Genomic DNA, 18,444 nt, shown 5'->3' with positions numbered 1-18,444 from the left:
CAAAATGTCCCTCAAACTGTCACAGGAAAACATTATGGCCTTTTAATGTTTTCAGACATAAAGGCATAACGCAATTCTTCCTGTGATAGCAGTCACACTGTTATCTCTTTTATTACAATGAAACAATCAAAGTCCTTGTGACAAGCACTTCTACTTATTTTGTTATTACTCATCCAATTTTAAAAGAGTCTATTAAAGAGCTCATCACAGTGTCTGGATGCTTTGTTGTTAAAGCCTTTCCTGTTGAAATATGTCTTGCTTCAGACTCTTAAAAAAAGGGAAGAACACAGCCAGTGTCAACCCCTTCACACGGGACAGCATAAAAAATTAAGAACAATGCATGTGAAAATTGTTTTTACTGGACCTGTAAACTGCTAGACACAGAAGAAGCACGGCAATAATAAAAAGAATAACAACAATATCTATCAAAATAGTAACAGATGACTGGAAAAAGACTAGGAGTGGGAACAATGATTAGTGATAGATCAGTTCTATCAGTGATAGAAACTTTTGGGGAAATGCATAGTTAGTTATTTACATGAATTACTTTATGACTAAATGATTTGAAGGAGGGAGGTTGCACTAATGCAAGCCTGAACCAACTTTAAACTGAACCAACTTAAGTTTCTATAAAAAGATAAGATTAGAACCAATACTCTCAGGAAGAGACAGGGTGTATGCCTCAAACTACAGAATCATTCCATGGCAGGACACTGTCATTGAAAGGCTTTTCCTCCCATACTACTTTTGGAGAAAAACAATGCATTGACCAGTGTAAAATGGTTGAAAAGAGTATAATATCCCCCCTTTAAAGAAGTACAGTCTTTCTTGGATACACACATTGCAATCTGTGTTAATCTTAATCAATAATAACACTAACTGTGATTGATAGGGAAGTTTTAATGATGACAAAAACAATCTCCCAGACACAATTTTTTTTGTGTATAGACAAGACCAATAATTTATTTTGGTTAAGAAATTTGGTTACAGTTTGGACACAATAATAAATAATTTTCACTGTTTCAAAAAAGCTCTACCCAACGCCATACCTTAGGAACACGCCCTGCAATTGAACAGCTCAATTGGAGTGATTCCTTTTTTCGATTCCCATTGTCAAAGTATTTACATACCATGATTGTTTTTATTCCTTCTGCACATAACGTTTGTTTCAAAACAATGAGTCAAAGTTAATTAATCAGTGCTACGCTGAGTCAACAATGTAAAATAAGATATGACATAACTTGTCTGTTTATCTAACTGGCTCAGTGCAAGCTGGCTCAGTGCAAACTGGCTCAGTAACAGATAAAGCCTGAGCTCAAATTAGTGGTGCAAGGATACTAAGCAAGACATATCCACTATACCCTCAACATCTAATGTAATGTAATACATCTAATACATTTAATGTATAAATGTACCAAATAAAATAATGTCATATTTTTCTTAAGCACAAAGTCTAGATAAATATTGGCAGACAAGTTAAAATGTTCATATTTTGTTTATGTAAAGTTACATGCGCGTGAGAAAATGCTTCAATGCTGCAGCTTTTCATTGGACTTCACATTTGTCGTTCATTTCCGTGGACAAAGTTAAAATATGAGGCTTTGTAAAAGCAGATATATTCACAATAAACTTAAATAAGGCTGAACAAAAATCACAGATAAGCATACACTGACTACAGGCAGAAGTTTTTTTTCAGTGTAATATCATTTCAGTACAGAACATGCAGTTCTTCTTTTTTGACTCTTTTAGCTTTGAAGCTAAATTTGCTCAACAACAGAGGAGGTCACCCTAAGACATTCAAATGGCCACACTATTTTCTACCTCTGTTGGATCCATGTATGTGTATGGAACTTCAAGATCCTTGTTTCTGGCTTTGATGGCTTCGCTCAAGTCTTGAAGCTCTCCTTGAAAAGCCTTTATTAGCTTGTGGGGAATCTCCTCACTGAAATGGTCTTCAGGGTACCGGCCAAGAGGAACCTGATGACATCAATGAGATATTTAAAGCCTTTTTCCTGACATTAAAAAGTGTATAAAACAAAGTCTTCTACCATGCATATATTTGTAGAAAGGAAGTCTTCTAAAGTGTATCAAAGGAGGTATTTTTACTCCAGTGACAACCAATTGTATATTACACAACTTAGACTTAAATGTGACAAATGACATTTTTCATAAAGTCTTAAGTACTTACAAAGTCAGAGGACTGCTTGCTCAGCAGCCACATGGTGGCCATCCCCTGAACTGTTGTGTTGACATCAGGGAATGTCTGCAGCATGGTGGCCTCGCTTGTTGTCCCCTTTGTGGTTGGTGGAGGAAGTTGTAGGGAGATAGGAGTGTTGGGCATCCAGCCACCATAGTCATACTGCAATGAGTGATTGACAGGTGACAGTAAATACATTTGGATCCAAGCCATGTCAGCCTGACCTAGTACCTTGGTCCAAGCTGAAATATATCAATACTTGTTGAGGTAAATGGAGGTTTGGCTTGTACTTCTGAATAGAGACAAACACAAACAGTGGTTTCCAGAGGATGAATCTCAATGACATTGAAGTTGAGGCTCGGAGAGAAATGCTTCAACATCTTTCTGCTGCATAATTGTAAAAGTTGGTTTGTACATTTATGTTCACATCTCAATAACTGCCGTGACTTTGAATTCCATCTGACTATTTCATCTAAAACAGTTCTGAGGTAATATGTTCATTTTTCCAATGTGTTAATTTATGACAAAATACCTTTAAATCTAAAGTACTCCCATCAACTTCAGTTGTACCTGTTTTATTCTACTTTACAAATGCTTGCATGCTGACATGGTAAATAAAAGCTGACTGTGTTTACCTGCCAACTGTCAGCATGTTAGCATTGGTTATGTTTAATAGCATTCTCCCATTAAGCTCAAAGCACCACTGTGCCGATGTATAACATCACAAAGCTTTTAACCTGAGAGTAGATTCTCATTTATAGCTAATGCCTGCTAACAATCTTCTGTCTGATGTCATTCATTTCTCTCCAGTTCTCAGACAATTACAAAAGCCTATGAATCCATTATATAAAACCATAACACTGTAATTAACCATTGATGGAATCTAAAGCATTCACCTGTCCAGCATTCACAGCCGAGTGCTGTGCTGAGCAGGTGAAGATCACCATGGTGACGAACTTGACCAACTCAGCCACTGTAGTGAAGCTCCGGGGGATTCCTAAGAATTACAGACGACAGAATGCATTACTCAACAATATTTTTCAAACAATTTAAGTTTGAATATGTTCACAATTAAACAGTACAATACATGTTTTTAATCATGATCTAAAAATGGCTTGTCTTAGAGCTCACCTGGACATGGTTGGGAAAGGAGCCCATGTTCAAAAATGTCTGAAATCCATGCCTGCAGTTCAGAGTCCTGCTGGACCTCAGCATCATTCTTGTAGTAGAAGCTGAGAATTCCCTGCACAAACCTTCAAGAAATGTGGAGAAAAACACATTTTTGCATGTTATACACAGGGCTTTCAGTAAAAAATTAAAACATTTCGGTTTCTGGACAAGCCATTTCTCTACAATGACAGATTCTTGGCATTTTATGTATGGAGCTACAGCTGTATGACAATTAGCTTAGCTTAAAGAATAGAAGCAGTTCCTCTTAAAACTTTTGCAGCATAGCATGACTTTCAACATAAACTGTTCAGGGGAGGTTGCGTTAAGGTTGATTATATGAAATAACGTATACTCAGAAATTGATGGAAGCTGGTATGTTGTAAAAGTCATAAAATGAATACTTTTGGAAAACCAATTGTTTATTGGTGCCCTACATCATGCACACCTGTACACGACAAATAGTCCTCAACAACCAGCAATGAATACTCAGTACTGACAGCAGCTAAATTACTGTTAATGTCAGGCGTGGATTTTGTTAAGATTTGTATTTTCCTGGTTTTGTGTTTTTAGTCTTGTCCTGTTTTGTTGATCATGCCTTGGGCATTCTTGTTAATCATTACTGTGGATCTGTGTATTTTAGCTGCCATTACCTGTGTATCACATCTTGTGTTCTTTATTCCTTGTGTATGTATTTTCACTTGTGCTTTCTAGTTCAGTGTCCAGTGTTTCCTGTTCTATTTTGGATCACGTGTTCCTTCTGTGTGTGGTTTAGTTTTACTTCTAGTCCTTGTGTTTCCCTCATGTCTGATTGCACTCATTAGTTTCACCTGTGTCTTTTGTCACACTTGTGATGATTACCAAGTGTATTTAGTTTCTCTGTTTCCCCTTTCCTGTGTTGGTTCATTGTGCTTCTTGCCTATGAATGTTTCTCTTTGAGTCGCTCTCCCTGTACCTTGCAGCATGTTACAGTTTACCGTTTCTTATGTGGATTTTCTGTTATGGATTTTGATTCAAGTAAGTTTTAGTTGAATCTCTTTTTGTTTCTGTAACCTTTTTTTAGACTGCATTTACGGTCCTCCTCATTTTGTTTTCTTCATGTTATGAAAGTTACAGTTGTGAGGAGACAGATATTTCATGTTTGAAAATCTAACACTTACTAAGTTATAATAAATGAATAACAATAAAGGTAATAAGCCTGAATGCTAGTCCAGGGACTCTAAGCACTGTAAGATGTCCCAGCCATGCGTCATTTACCATGGCATGGTGTGGAAGATGAACTGGTTTAATCCTACATTTATGTTTTCAGGTCTCTTTACTAGGAGGATCGGGGCTCCCTGCTGCTTCATTAACACACATATGAAGCCTTTGTGTCAGCCTGCTGATCTGTTATGTCCTCATTACTATCACTTCAGGTAAGAAAGAATGCTATTCAGCTTGGTTTATGGTAAACAAGAAGTCAACTGGTGACAGAGAGTTTGCCTGTCTGAATGTCTCCAATGCTTTTAATGTGTTAATGTAAAGCACATTGAGTTGCCCTCGTGTATGAAATGCGCTATACAAATAAAGCTGCCTTGCCTTGCCTTGTTCACCAAAGCACTCCATTGCCTCTGAATGCTATAAAAAACTAACTAACTAGCTTACAAAGTGATATTAATCATGAGCACAATGCAGAACAGACACCGCCTGTGTACCTGTGGATGATATCCCAAAGCCTGAGTCCATCATCCCTGTAGTAGAAGTTGGGCACAGCCTCCAGCCCACGCTCAGCAATGTCATCTGGTATGCAGAGGGAGCTGTACGTCATTGAGGACAGGGATCTCTTCAGGATCGTAAACATAGCCTCTCCTCCAGAAGCTGCAAACTAAGTCAAAGTAGGGGATATTAATAGAGACAAAAACTGTATATAATAATAAAAATAAGAGACAATGTTGAGTTTGATGTTCTAATGGCTGTATTGCTGATATTCTTACCCCTGTAAAAACACCAGTCTCCGAAATTAGAAGAAGTCGCGCTAAGTTGTTGATCTGTAGGGTGTAGCGAGTGTGAGGAACGAGAAGCTAAGGGGAAGATGAAACTCTGTTAGTAACACAATTAGCTGTTAACAAACTGAGAGATGTGATATTTCTATACTGTTGATGTTTCAAAGTTTGCTTCAGGTTTGTACCTGCTAAAAAGTTTTTCCTTGTCACTATTACTTTAAAATTATAAACCTTTGAGGATAAAAAATTCAGGGAGTTGAAAAAAACTATGGTTAGTCACAGTTACCTTGTACAGTGGATGCACCATGGGCACATTGCGCAGCATAGACACAGCAAAAACTTCAGCCAGCAGATGAGTGCGCAGCAGGTGAACATTGAGTTGATGTTCGCTGAAATCTGCACTTCTCACAAAAATCTTCGCCATCAACCAGTCGTACTCAGAATCAGAAGGAAAAAAGATGGGATTGTCATCTCCTGGAGTTTGTTTCAGCTACGAGAGAAAGAAGGGAGATGTTGTTCATTCAAGTCATTCTATTTTCATTGAACAGGTATTCAAACTGGCTATTTGTACTCATTTATTTACTCTGATCCTGATTATTTGCATATGTTTGCACTTTGACTACCAATGAAAAATCTCTGTCACCCTGTTCGTCAACTTTTGTCAACTGCACAAGAGATTGATTTCATTCTTGGCAAGTAAACATTGGGGGACCCACAGGAGTGCAACAGAAACTTTTGAGCAAGGTTGTGGTACAAAAGCATGTGCTTCAAGGTTTGGCTTCAAACTCTTGATCCAAATCAAAAAGAAGCAACAATACATAACATTTATATAGTTCTGTGCAGATTTAAAAACTTAATTTCCATTTTAAATTATTTTGGCAACTCTTCCCTTTTTGCACAACCCTCACAGAATATGGTACAGAACAGCCAGTCACCAAACTGGGGGGAAAAAAAGACTCCCTAATATTTGCTTTATCTGCCCCTCAAGGTGTTATATATGCTTTTGGGAGGGCTCATAACAAATAACTTGCCTATCCCTTGAGGGATATGTGCCATTGTAACCAAACTTGATGGACATTTGTTGATATTGTGTCAGAGAGACTGTGCCAAATGGGGTACCAATTGGCACACAATTAGTTCATCCAAATAAAAAGAAAGAAACTAAATCTTTAGTAGAGCTGTTGCTCCTTTGCATCAATAGGAGTCAGTTGAGGTGGTTCCAGCATTTGATAGGGATGCCTCCTAGACGCTTTATTTTAGAGGTGCTCTAGGTGCTTCTATCTGTGGGTCTCTGGTAGACCCAGAGCTTGCTGGAGGGATTATATATCCCATCTGGCCTGGGAACAACATGGGATCCCTTAGGAGGAGCTTTAAAACATTGCCAGAAAAGGGATGTCTGGGTGGGAGTTCTATATTATATACATCTAGATGCTCCCAGTGGCAAAGAAATCTATCTCTTATAATTTGAATGACAGCCATCTTGAATCACACTCCAAGATTCACGTCAACTGCTAGCTATATTTGAGAGCTCATTTCACCTGAATTGCAATTGGCATCATCTTATCATCAGGTGTTCTGTGAAGTAGGACGAGTGGAGCCATCAGGTACTGCTTCTTCTCATTGATGGTGTTTCCTTCCAGTCCATCCAAACGCTTGTAGTCACACAAGTATATGTTTCCTTTCTGGGGAAATTTTTAGAGAGAATGAGAAATTACCTGACTCAAATGCATTGATGTGATTGTTACACATAATACGTAAGCAGTAGAACATACAAGTGCATGTCTAACATGAGATGGTTCTGAAAAGTATTCTAATACTAAGACTAATCAAGGTAGAAACACTCACCTTCATTTCATCTTCCAAACTACTCTGCCCAGGAAGGCAGACCATGTCATTCGTAACAGGCAGGTTCTTGGGCAGGGCTGAACAACGTTGGATCAAGATGGGGTTGACACCATTTAGAAACTGGTAGCCGAAAAAAGCATCCTCTTTCCAGTGTTCCTGGGCATAGTCTGGAAAAAAAAACGTTCAACCGTTAACCGCACAGTGCTTGATGGAGCGCTGGTCCTAGTTTTCAGACTGACACATCCTTAAGGAACATTTTCCCCCTTTAAATAGTGAAATTAAAAAGCCACTTGGTAATTCAGAATATGATACAACCTATGGCTTAACTAAGGAATATAGATAATTACAATACTAAATTCACTAACATTTATGCATTATCAAGTACTCCATTGAACTACCATGACTGTTCAGTACCTGATATAGCGGTCCGTTTGCAGCAAAACACCCGATTGATATCCTCAATGTCAGTCCAGTTCTCTTTGCTATCAGCCAGTCCATTAAGTTGCAGCTCAGTTAGTCTAGAAATAAAAATAAAATAAATGTACTATGTTTTTTAATTAATTTTGATTACCAAGTAGGGTAGCAGGTTTGCTTTTATAAACAATGGATAGGTAATGAGCATAATTAGACTTCACCCTGAGGCTGCAGTGAACAAAAACTCTGTAGTCTTGGTGAAGGAGAAGCGGACCTCACAAGGCAGAGAAAGGGGGCCTTCTGACTTTATGGAATGGGGTATTCCTTCTGCATACACATCCCAGCTGGAAAAACAGGGAGATCAGGATTATGAGTAACAATGTAATTAGGATAGCATTATGCAATTTTAATGGAAAGCTGTATGTATATGATACATGTCAGTGCACTGCTAATGAATATGTAATTTTCAAGAAACTCTTTGGACTTGGAAAATCATAGTAAAGTAAGACACCAGTGGCCATTCTGTGAACTGCAATATACACATTGTATACTCCTGCACCCTGTTACTGACCTGATGTGACATGACAAAAAGTAATTGATCAGCTCCATAACAGTTTTACACCTTTACTTTGCACTCTCCATTTGATGTTAGCTTCTCGCCACTACGCCCTCTGGCACAATTTCATAGTTCTTGTGAGATTGCTAGCTAACTAACATACCAACTCGGGTAATATTTTTCCTGCAAAGGCAGTAGAGAGCAAGTAAATAGAGCTATTGTGCCTGCTCTACCCTTGATAGATTTTAATACTTCTATATAACTTAAACTCCCTGGCTATTGTTCAGTGTAAGCCCCCAAGTTAACTATAGCTTACAACACTAAAAGAAGGTACCTCCATGAATGGAATTCATTGCTGTATTCATTCATTATGGACTCTAAATACACTGGGATTATGTAACTGTTGACAAGATAAATCCCAGATGGGCTAACTGTAGTTTGTAAGTGCTAATATGTCCATATAACCACATTGTACATTCATTATCAAGCTAGCTAACTCTGACGCTAATATCACCTGCTGTCCCTTTGTAGTGTTCTGCATAAGCTGCCATAACAAGCCAACTGTATGACTGATCAGTACTTATTCTGTTCCTGTTCAGGTACACAGATATTTTGTATCACTGTTTTTGTTATACTAATCAGCAGTTTGCCAGTATATGAGGCATGCCCGAGTGTGTTGAATGAGCTGCCAACCATATGACTGACCAGTACTTATTCTGTTCCTGTTCTGATATTAAATGGTAGCATAAACAGAAAAACAAGCCTCTCATTCATCGCTCTACATACAACGTAGAGCCGAGTGGTTTATTGAACCAGTCAGCTGCAGTGAAGTGTAACTGAGCTAAGTTACCAGCAGACTCCATAAGCTAATGAAACCTAGTGTTGCTCACTGTTGCCACTGTAGGGGAGCAGAAGACAGGCAAGAAGGCAGGCTACTAGGAAACTTGCATAAAGTTCTAATATTTTAGATTTAACCACCTTACCCTTTTTTAGTGCTCTGCATAGAAATGTGTCAACAGACTGTTAGAGGTAACTGGGGACATTTGAGAATTTTTTCTTCTCTTATTATGGTTATGTCAAATCCATTCACACTTTAGGAAAAATGAATATTGCTTTGAATAGCATCCAGGCAAAACTGTGGTAGCTTTGTAAGTATAAAATGGTGGTTCATTTTCTTATTATATACAAAGTCTAGATGTCACAACAGATTGAGCAGGTTTGAAATAATAATATTGTAGAGGGTGTATTTGCTTAGAGCTCCCACCGATAGTCCTCCTCTCTCTGTTTCAGCTCCTGTTCCCGACTGTACTTTCCAAGATGATGGATGTCATCAAAGACTCTCAGAGCTACAGGAAGAAACACAAGAAGACTGAAATCATTCCAGACATGTTGTTTGTTTTGCTATTAATTTACCACAAACGTCTTAGTCTAGGTTGCTCTTATTTCAGTTCTCACTCAACAGCTTAAAAGAAAAGCTAATTTCAACAAACCTTTTCCCTCTCTGAAGCGATGCACCTCATTGTCAGTGATCCAGCGGTACACAGGAAAGTTGTAGGTGTCCCCCTCGGGCGATTTCACTTCCACCTTGGCAGGGAACCAGTTGTCTTCAGGGAAAATTAGGAGACGCTGTTTGTCTAGTTCTATCAGGACCAACTTCCCAATGGACTCAGAGCAGGACACATTAAAACTAGACACCTGCGGCAGAACAGAGATGATCTGAAAATATCTACAAAAGATATTTAAGTTGGTTCTGATTAATCAGCTTTTCTACATTGGTATTTAATTGGTTAGTCTTGTGGAGAAAAAATTTGGAAGAGCATGTTATGCACTTTAACAGAGATCATTTCAGACTTACTGCTCCAGTGGTGAAGGCTAGAGGCCCTTTCAAATTCATGAGCCAACTGCGATCACTCTCCCCATCCGTCCCCACCAGCTTAATGAAGACATTATTGAAAGTGGTGGCACCAACAACATTGGCAGTGGATAGAATCACTTCATAGTTCACCATTTTCACTCTTTAATTAGGAGGAAACTGGTGAGAAAAGAACAAGAACATTTAGGCTCTCACTTCATTGCCTGTTGCTAAAACTTGAGGAAAAAAAACACTTGACAAATAATTATCACAATCAAAGGTACACTTTAAATATATTCCACAACTAGTATTAAAAGTATTTTCTAAATTATTGACTCTAATTGTAACTGAAAATTAAAATACTTCCATGAAGCACCTGTCTTACCTGTGAATAAGGCCAAGAAGTCCCTTTGACTAACTGTTCTTTTTGTGACAGCTATCACCACTGACTCCCTTATAAATGCAGTTTTGTGGGAGTGTGCAGTCAGTGGCAACAGTCAGCTTGGATGACTGAATGCCAGGCATGTACAAACATTTACAACACTTGCAAAACCACAGGGAGACGGTAGAGATTACAACTTAAGGTTGTGTTGTTGTAAAAGTTGGCTTCACACCAACTCACCCTAAACCATCACATTCAGATATGAATTGCAGCTTAAAGAATACAAAGAAAGAAAAACAAATTGCACCAACACACTTCTGTGAGCAAGTTTAATTATCAAGGAACCTGACATGATGTCAACCAATTTCCAAAACACAGTAGCGCATGTACAGACAGTTTAGTGACATGTGCACTACAAACAGGATAAATGTAACTAGTTTTTATAAAAAATGAGACAGTTATGCACAAATCACTGTTATTTGACTTTCACACTTTGTGGCCACTTTATTTGGTGCACCTTTAAAATCTGACAGCACATTAAAACAGCTCTGCCTTATGTGCTAACTTTACATCATTAAGTCTGACCACATTGTCAGAAATGTTTATATTCAAGTGTTTTAATGTGTAATTTTACGGAATATAATCCTGTTTGTGTGTGATACTTGAGTATATTTAGAGGTATGTTCTGTTTTGTTTTTCTTCTCCTAATTTATAGGAGGGTTGTAATATGACAGAACTCTACAGGTAATTAAGTCAGCTACAAAAACAAGCCTTGAATATGGTTACATGTGTAAGTGAATGGATGCTACTTGACACTTTCCAATAACTGGGCATAACAGACACCATCAAATAGACTTGAAGGCAGGAGAGCTGTTTGGATTGCATTAGATTGTACTTGTATAGAAAATAAAGAGTACATCAGACATTTCTCAAAATCAAGTGGCTCAGTATCAGTGTGAAGCTACTACAACACAAAGCGGTTGTTCCAGACAACAATAAATGATTCAATCTTACTTTAAGACAAAAAATTACAAAACACAGGATCTGTTAGGTATATTAGTTGATTCAATCACACAGGTTTCTTTTGAACAATTGTTTATATGTTTAAAAAAAAGTCTTCATACATTGATGAAAATGGTTTTGTTCTCATTTCAGTATCTGTCCAACAGACTATTAGTAGGCTTTCCACTCATCCCTTTTGTCAATGTGAAGTTAAGATACAGGCTCAGATCTGAGGGGAGGGGACAGTCAGCAGTCCTGTGGGTTTCAGCTTGTTTATTCCTCCATCCAGGATACAAACCCGTGGGAAATTAACCTTCACTAGGTGTGACGCAAACTGGGACAAAAGGAAGAAAAAATACCATTACACATAATAATCACCTCCCATTACTGGTTTCCTGTCATTAATACCGAGAAGTACCTCATTTGCAGCAGATGAGAATTAACACCCTTGCGCAATAAGGTTCATTAACAGTAAGGAAACACCTTCATGTGCAATCTTTGATGCATTGCATAATATTACAGGTATGTATGTCCCCATCAGGGATTTCATCAGATAGAAAGCAAGAGTTAAGGACACAATCATCCTTTTGTGCCGTTAAATAAAAAAAAATGAGCCTGCATAAACTTTTCATATTTGCAAGGACCTAAAATTCATTTTCACTTATTTTTATCAAATCAAGTGTGTTAGTGATCGCTGATATTTTGTGTTCGTGTTACAAAAAATACTCTGTCCCAATGTAGGTGCTCCATATCTTTCAATACTTCAAATACAACACATTAACAGTACTGACTACACCCAAAACAGATGTTTCAACACCTCTTTGACATTGTTCTTTTCAATTCACTTTAATAATCTGTTTGCATGATATCTGAAATGTGTTGACCATTAAGGTTATGACGATTTTTAAGGCATGTAAGTGATTAAATAATGTGACTTGATAGAGAAAACTTGTAATTCAAATACCTAAATACAAAGACACAAACAAATGAAGATAGTTGAAAGTAAAGTATGGTAAATAGCTTGCAAGTATATTTTTAGTATGTCTTTCTGTCTTGATATCTGTGTTCTACATGTGTTTTATGCTGTGGAGGGAAATGCCACATTTAGCAGCCGACACTGCACAATCTTTCTTCTTTACCATCAGACTTCAGTATCTGAGCAAATTTGTTTTGTTCAAATGCAGAGAATAAGTCCTTTGTAAAATTGTACTGCTTGGAGAGCTCCCTCATCATGATAACGGCACAGCCTGTTGTCTATTGGCACTTGATCAGCTCCTTGTTAAAATCACGAAGGCTACTCAGTCTACATGTTGTTAATATCTCCTCAGGCTCTCATCTGTTACTGCAGTAGTTCAATTTGCCTGTTTAGGGCTAAATATACCAGATATTTTATTAGTGATGCATATTGCATGAATTGAAAGGACTGTCAGGGCACCTGTTTATCTCAGAGGGTAAAGCATGCACCCCATGTACAGAGCAAGTGGCAACCTCCGGCAGCGAGAATTAAATCCAATGTGGAAGTGTTAACAACTGCAGTTTTTCAGCCTGGTAAAAAAAACGAGTGTAGTCTGGATAGGTCATTTCTTGATTGGCGCACCCTGTACGGGGTGTGCATTTTTTCATAAAGCAGCAATTTCGAAGATATAAATACGACTTTTCCATTATGAGAGGCACAACTGACTTGATTGACAGGCGGGGACACTGTAGCTGTTGGCGAGGAGGCTCAAAGCCCACCTATTTACCCAACACTAGCTCGACAGCAGTTAGGTTGACTTCAGCATATCCAATATGGCTCCTGCCGACGATTGGCTTCAAAACAGCGCTTCAGAAACAGATGGGTGACGTCACGGATACTACGTCTATCATTTTTACAGTCCACGGTACAGAGGCTAAAGTTTGCTGTGTCTGGTTTTCCCCCACTCTCTTCTCCCAACATCTCAGGTCTCTCTTTAGCTGTCCTATCCAAAAAAACAAAACTGATGTTACTCCTGTTGTGACCTCTCATTCAACTTGTGCGCAGTAATACGTGTCCTTGGTTGGTCTTAAGATGATGAACCTTGTTTGGTTTCAAACAGCAGTGTGAAGAAATCTAGTGTTGAAACATCTGGACCCAACCGTCTAAGTTCATGTTACACAACCGTTGTTACGAAAGCTGAATGAACTTCACTTTTGTCATGCAACATGTGAACTGAATTGAACTTGAGATGTATACAGCTTTTATCAAATCTTAGGAAAAACAATGAGATGATTTCAGTCCATTGATAAAAAATGCATGTTACTACCAAATCAAATCAAGCTGAATGAAATAACACTGAAAATGAGGAAGAAAGAATAAAACTGATTTGGAAAAATATGAGGAAAATAATTTATTTGCAACTCTACTAATTAGTTGATTTATTTATTCATTCTTTCATTGAGTTCATTAAATATACCTGTCTGTTTCAAAGCAACCAAACAAATCCAAACCCTCTCTATCTGCAGTACAGGTATGTCTTTTTTAGAATCAATCAGCTGAAAAGGCCACATAAAAACTGAACATGAAGAATCAGGCTTACTTTTGAATGCCAATGGGTTATAAATGTTAAAGGTTTTCAATGAGTGGACTCATTGCTTTGCCTCAAAGCTAATGATAATGCTACTGCTGCAGTGCACTGAGATGTGAACAGCATTTAAGCACAATAGGATCTTTTCATCAACCTTTAATTTTGTGACCTCCTTGACTGAAAGGTCTAATGAATTACTGAGATCCATCGTATAACTTTAAAGTGTAGAATTTCAAGTGCTGTGTTGTTCTCCTATTCCTGAAGAGGACTAAAAGGCTGCAAAATACCAAATCTAAAACCTGTGCGAGACACTGCACAATCTTTCAAAGATACAAAAGACAGTTCTAGAGTCATGATCAAGTGCTGATTACATGAGCCATAAAAGGTATAAAAGAAGTCTTCCACTATTTTATGAGGTAGCTTAAAAACTGATCTCATGCTGCTTCTTCTTCCTTAAATATTCAGAACTGTCTCTTCAATTAGGTGGAGCTACTTATTTTCCTCTTTTTCTTTTCCAACATATGGAAGGAGGACATCTTTTCTAAATTGGGATGCTGCCTGAAGCCGTATCCCTGCTGAGTTTTTAAATTTAAGATCAGTTAATTTATTCTAAAGAGAGCACAAAAGGAGAATTTATAATGATCAATATACTTCTCCTGGTCTCTTATGCTAGAAGGAGCAAAGTTATTTTTGTGTGCTGAAATGTCAAAGACAATGACTCATGTAAAAGTGTTTCAGCCCCTGCTAAGGTCCTAGTGTCTGTTAAAGACGAGGCAAAGACAAAGGACTTTTACTACACTGCATCAGACTGATTAACCTAAACCACAGAGTCCTTCACTGAATTTTCACCCAACAAAAACTAAACCAGAGGTGCTGTTTGATGAGGAAACTGTTTTCATTTGCACAAAGACTTATGTCTGCCTCAGGATTTCCAGGGTTTTCTCCACACTGCTGCGGATTTGACAGACAGAGGTCTGGATATGGGGGATTAGTGTCTTAGCAAATTCTTTTTATGTTAACAAGACAAGGTGCTCTATTTCAGTTGCAGCCCAACAATGGGTGCAAACAGCATTTTATACTTTTCCTGACCTCAAATGTCCCTTTTCCTGTCTGTGTGGTATTTGGATGTTGAGCATAGAGACTACTGCACATGTAGAAGAGGCCCAAACAGATGGATGGCATTTTTAAATAAGGCAGGTCATTGGTGTTTTGGAGAAAAATCCTCTATAGAATTTTTGCTCAAAATAGATGTCTCAGAATCATGTTGTTTAAACATGCTCCCTTTGTTGCCCATCAACAAACTTAATTATGACACATGAGGGAATTGTAGAATCAGCCCATTAAGAATTTCAATCTGCAGCTTGAGACTCTTTGAAAAGCAGAACAGATATGTCATTTCATTCATTTGTGGGATCAGATTGGAGAAACGCCACATCAGAGTGCAGTGCCATTATCCACAACTGTCCCGTGTTTAAGTTGATTCAAGTACATACAAATGTGCCAGGCTGCTCTTAAATGACCACATACACCTCCACACACATCTGATGGGTCTGTAATTTCTTGGTAATTAGTCTATTTATATGGGAGACGTTTGACACCAGGCTGATTAATGTTGTGCGTCACAGCCCCCTTTTCTGCTTTTCTACTCCCCCCAAAAAACACCCTTCTTCATTTGTGAAGCGATTGTTGTCATGCACCACTGTGTTTAAGCCTTTAAGAGCAAGACAGAAATTAGGTGACTGGATGTCAAGAGAATATTTGTTTACACCACACCCCTCATTCTTTATCTCCTCCACCCAGCTCTTTTGCACTCTGCACGGCTGGACAAATAAGAACTAAGAAAAGCAGGAGGCGTGTGCTTTATCAAGAGGGCTCTGAGATAGAACCACTCTGAGCACTGTGAGGTTTTTCTTTAGCACAGCAGTGATTTGAGCTTAAGGTTAACATGGAAACATGCAAAAATAAAATAGCCAAAGTAACATGCTTATGTTTAAAGATGCCCAAGATATTTGTTTAGCAAATTAGCATACTAGAATTAGCTAATGATCTCTAGATGTGTAAAGGCTGAATGCATTGACATCCTGTTTCTTTTAAATAGTTGTCTACAAACCAAACAAAGTCTACCTAAAAACGGCGTAAGATAAAAGTCAGAGGATGAAGATAACAAAATGAATCACATGGGGAACATCAAAGCCATAGAAATATTAAGGCAACCTACTCAATACTTGTCTAGACAAATCCTCAAATGTGGACCTCATGTTAGAGTTAAGTCAAAGCACTGTACGCCAAAGTCAGGAGGATACATCATCTGAAAATAACTGATATATGTACAAAAAGTTGAGCATAAATATGTTGTTGTTGCTGATATATTTCACTGAAGTGAAGACTTTGACCTGCTTGTTCTTCTGGACAAAAAGTAGAGGGATTATTAAAGTCTAAAGTTCATGGCAAAACATCAAATAATCATGATAAACAAACCAACACTGCCAATGAGAGAACCACCATAAACCAGTTCTTTTCAGTAAATCATTACTAATTATGTAGGGCTTCACCTTTACTCACCTGATATTGTCTTATTGTTTTGGAGCTTCCTGTCTATGTCTGATTTCTTGTACGTCTACGTTTACAAACTTGACCTAAAATTGAACAGTGATACTCAGCAGTAATCAGCCATTGCATTCATGTTACTCATGAATACTTAAAAAGCTGTATGATAACTAAAAGGGTAACTTGTCAGTCGATATTTAATACTTTGCAGCTGGTTGAGGAAAGGCTTATAAATGAAAACACACAGGAACACACTGAAAAAAAACATTGTTGATGCGAGTGAGATAATTGTGTAATTGATTCCATGTGGATTGTGGACCCCTGTGCACATTCTACACTCCATGCCTTTGGTTCAATTTCAAACCTCTGCAAAGAATTGGCAGCAGGTCAAGAGGTAAGCAGGAGATCAGACGCACTGAGGGGTAAAGATAAAGGCTTCTTGCATGCATGTGTGCTGCTGTGTACAAATTCTGCTCCAGTGTTTTATGACCCTCTTTAACTTGTTAAAATTGTTTATGAGCAAATAAAAATTAAATTTTTTAGCACTAAAAGAGGATTTCAATATGGACGTGTGCAAAATTGATGTTGTCATGACATATTTGGGCCAAATAGGTACTGTTAGGCAAAAAAACCCAACCACTGAATACATTCAGAAGTGCATGAGGCAGAGCTACCGTAGAAACCTTGCACACACTTAAGGACATGTACTTAAATTAATTCAACAAGAATCAGATTGGTTTATCTGTTGGATTAGTCTGTGACACCTTCATGAGATAGATAACTCAAAGCAGAGGAGTGTTTCTGTAAGTCAGCCTTGTGTGATAGAATTTTCTACATTGAAAGTGCGGGATGTTATCTCCATATTTATTAAAACATATTGTGTCACCCTTTTTAAATGTCAACATGTTTGTCAATCTTCGAAATGTATACCAATTAAGTCTTTCTGTGTCGTGACCCTTTAACCGTGTTCAAATAAATCTTGAATGAATGAAAGCATAACTCATTATGACTAATAAAAAAAAGAACAAGGTTTCAGTCATCAGACCGCCCTGAATGTGTCAGAGTCATGCTAAACAGGTACTGGACCCCTGTAAGAGTTAGCATAATGATGTTGGTGAGTACTTTCATAAACAGTGTGTATTTCCGGTGGGGGTCTGGATCATTTAAAACATTAAAAACATCAAAAATTACTTGAGGAATAAAAGGGAAAAAAAACATGATTCCATCAGACACCTGCTGTTTGTAGTTCAGCATTTGTGACTTTGACTCCTCTGAGATGATCAAAAATAAAGGAGGTCTGCTGTCACTGCCCAGACGTGACCACCACCCAGAACATAAAAGGGTTGTGAGATTTAAAAGAAAATGCTCAGAAGATGACTTTAGAGCATCTTCCTTTATTTTTAGCTGTTATCTTTCTTAGACTGTGGAGTGTTAACATTTTTATGTGTTTTTTGGTAAACACCAGCTAGCATCTGATATGAATCAAACTATATTGGTTGATAAAGTACAGCTGAGACTGAACAATATGTCTTTATGTCTGCCAGCATTTGGACACAACCCAGCAACATTTGACGTCATGATAAGATATAAACTCAGAGGATCATTTAAATGTATGATGAACATGTGAAGGCAATCCATCTAATACTAATTAAGACATGCCTTAGAACCACAAATGTCAATCTCATGGCGGTACTAGAGAAAGAGGAAGGATATTATTGACTGTGACTGAGACTGAGAGGTTGAGCCAAACTGTAGAATCAGCATCCTACCATGGCAAGACAATCAAATTGAAATATTTAGACAGTATAAAGCTTAAAATATTGGCTTATTAGTTTAGCTTGCTTATGCTAATTCCCCTAGACATAGTAAAACTGGGCCTTATGGGATTTTCACTGGGTTTGCAGACAAGGTAATTATAAACCAAAACACTAGACTTATTAGTTGGCTGAGCAGATCG

At 37.9% G+C, this 18,444-nt stretch overlaps 2 protein-coding genes and 1 long non-coding RNA gene across 3 annotated transcripts in view; 1 reads left to right on the top strand and 2 right to left on the bottom strand.

The window, feature by feature from the left end:
- Positions 1 to 339: 339 nt before the first annotated feature.
- Positions 340 to 10,523, bottom strand: LOC117815455 (hydroperoxide isomerase ALOXE3-like). Its single transcript, XM_034687183.1, has 15 exons — positions 10,399 to 10,523; positions 10,017 to 10,193; positions 9,652 to 9,856; positions 9,426 to 9,507; positions 7,827 to 7,949; positions 7,606 to 7,709; positions 7,192 to 7,358; positions 6,885 to 7,028; positions 5,633 to 5,836; positions 5,338 to 5,424; positions 5,059 to 5,228; positions 3,329 to 3,450; positions 3,094 to 3,194; positions 2,189 to 2,359; positions 340 to 1,977 (listed from the first exon to the last, which is right to left on the bottom strand). The coding sequence occupies exons 2-15, from the start codon at positions 10,167 to 10,169 to the stop codon at positions 1,798 to 1,800; spliced, it is 2,013 nt and encodes a 670-aa protein (XP_034543074.1). The 5' UTR covers positions 10,170 to 10,193; positions 10,399 to 10,523; the 3' UTR covers positions 340 to 1,797.
- Positions 4,237 to 11,318, top strand: LOC117815457. Its single transcript, XR_004631823.1, has 3 exons — positions 4,237 to 4,381; positions 4,674 to 4,779; positions 9,452 to 11,318. It is a non-coding gene; the product is annotated as an uncharacterized LOC117815457 (long non-coding RNA).
- The window catches only part of tbck (TBC1 domain containing kinase), a 55,118-nt gene continuing 47,381 nt past the window's right edge, over positions 10,708 to 18,444 (bottom strand). The window contains exon 26 of the mRNA XM_034687181.1: positions 10,708 to 11,731. Coding sequence (XP_034543072.1) covers positions 11,621 to 11,731 — 111 coding nt within the window. The 3' untranslated portion in view covers positions 10,708 to 11,620. The remainder of the gene's footprint in view (positions 11,732 to 18,444) is intronic.

The sequence above is a fragment of the Notolabrus celidotus genome, chromosome 7 (assembly GCF_009762535.1).
Source record: "Notolabrus celidotus isolate fNotCel1 chromosome 7, fNotCel1.pri, whole genome shotgun sequence".
In the NCBI taxonomy this organism is placed as follows: domain Eukaryota; kingdom Metazoa; phylum Chordata; class Actinopteri; order Labriformes; family Labridae; genus Notolabrus; species Notolabrus celidotus.
The sequence above is the reverse complement of the archived record's forward strand: the minus strand, read 5'-3'. Positions and strand labels throughout refer to the sequence as shown.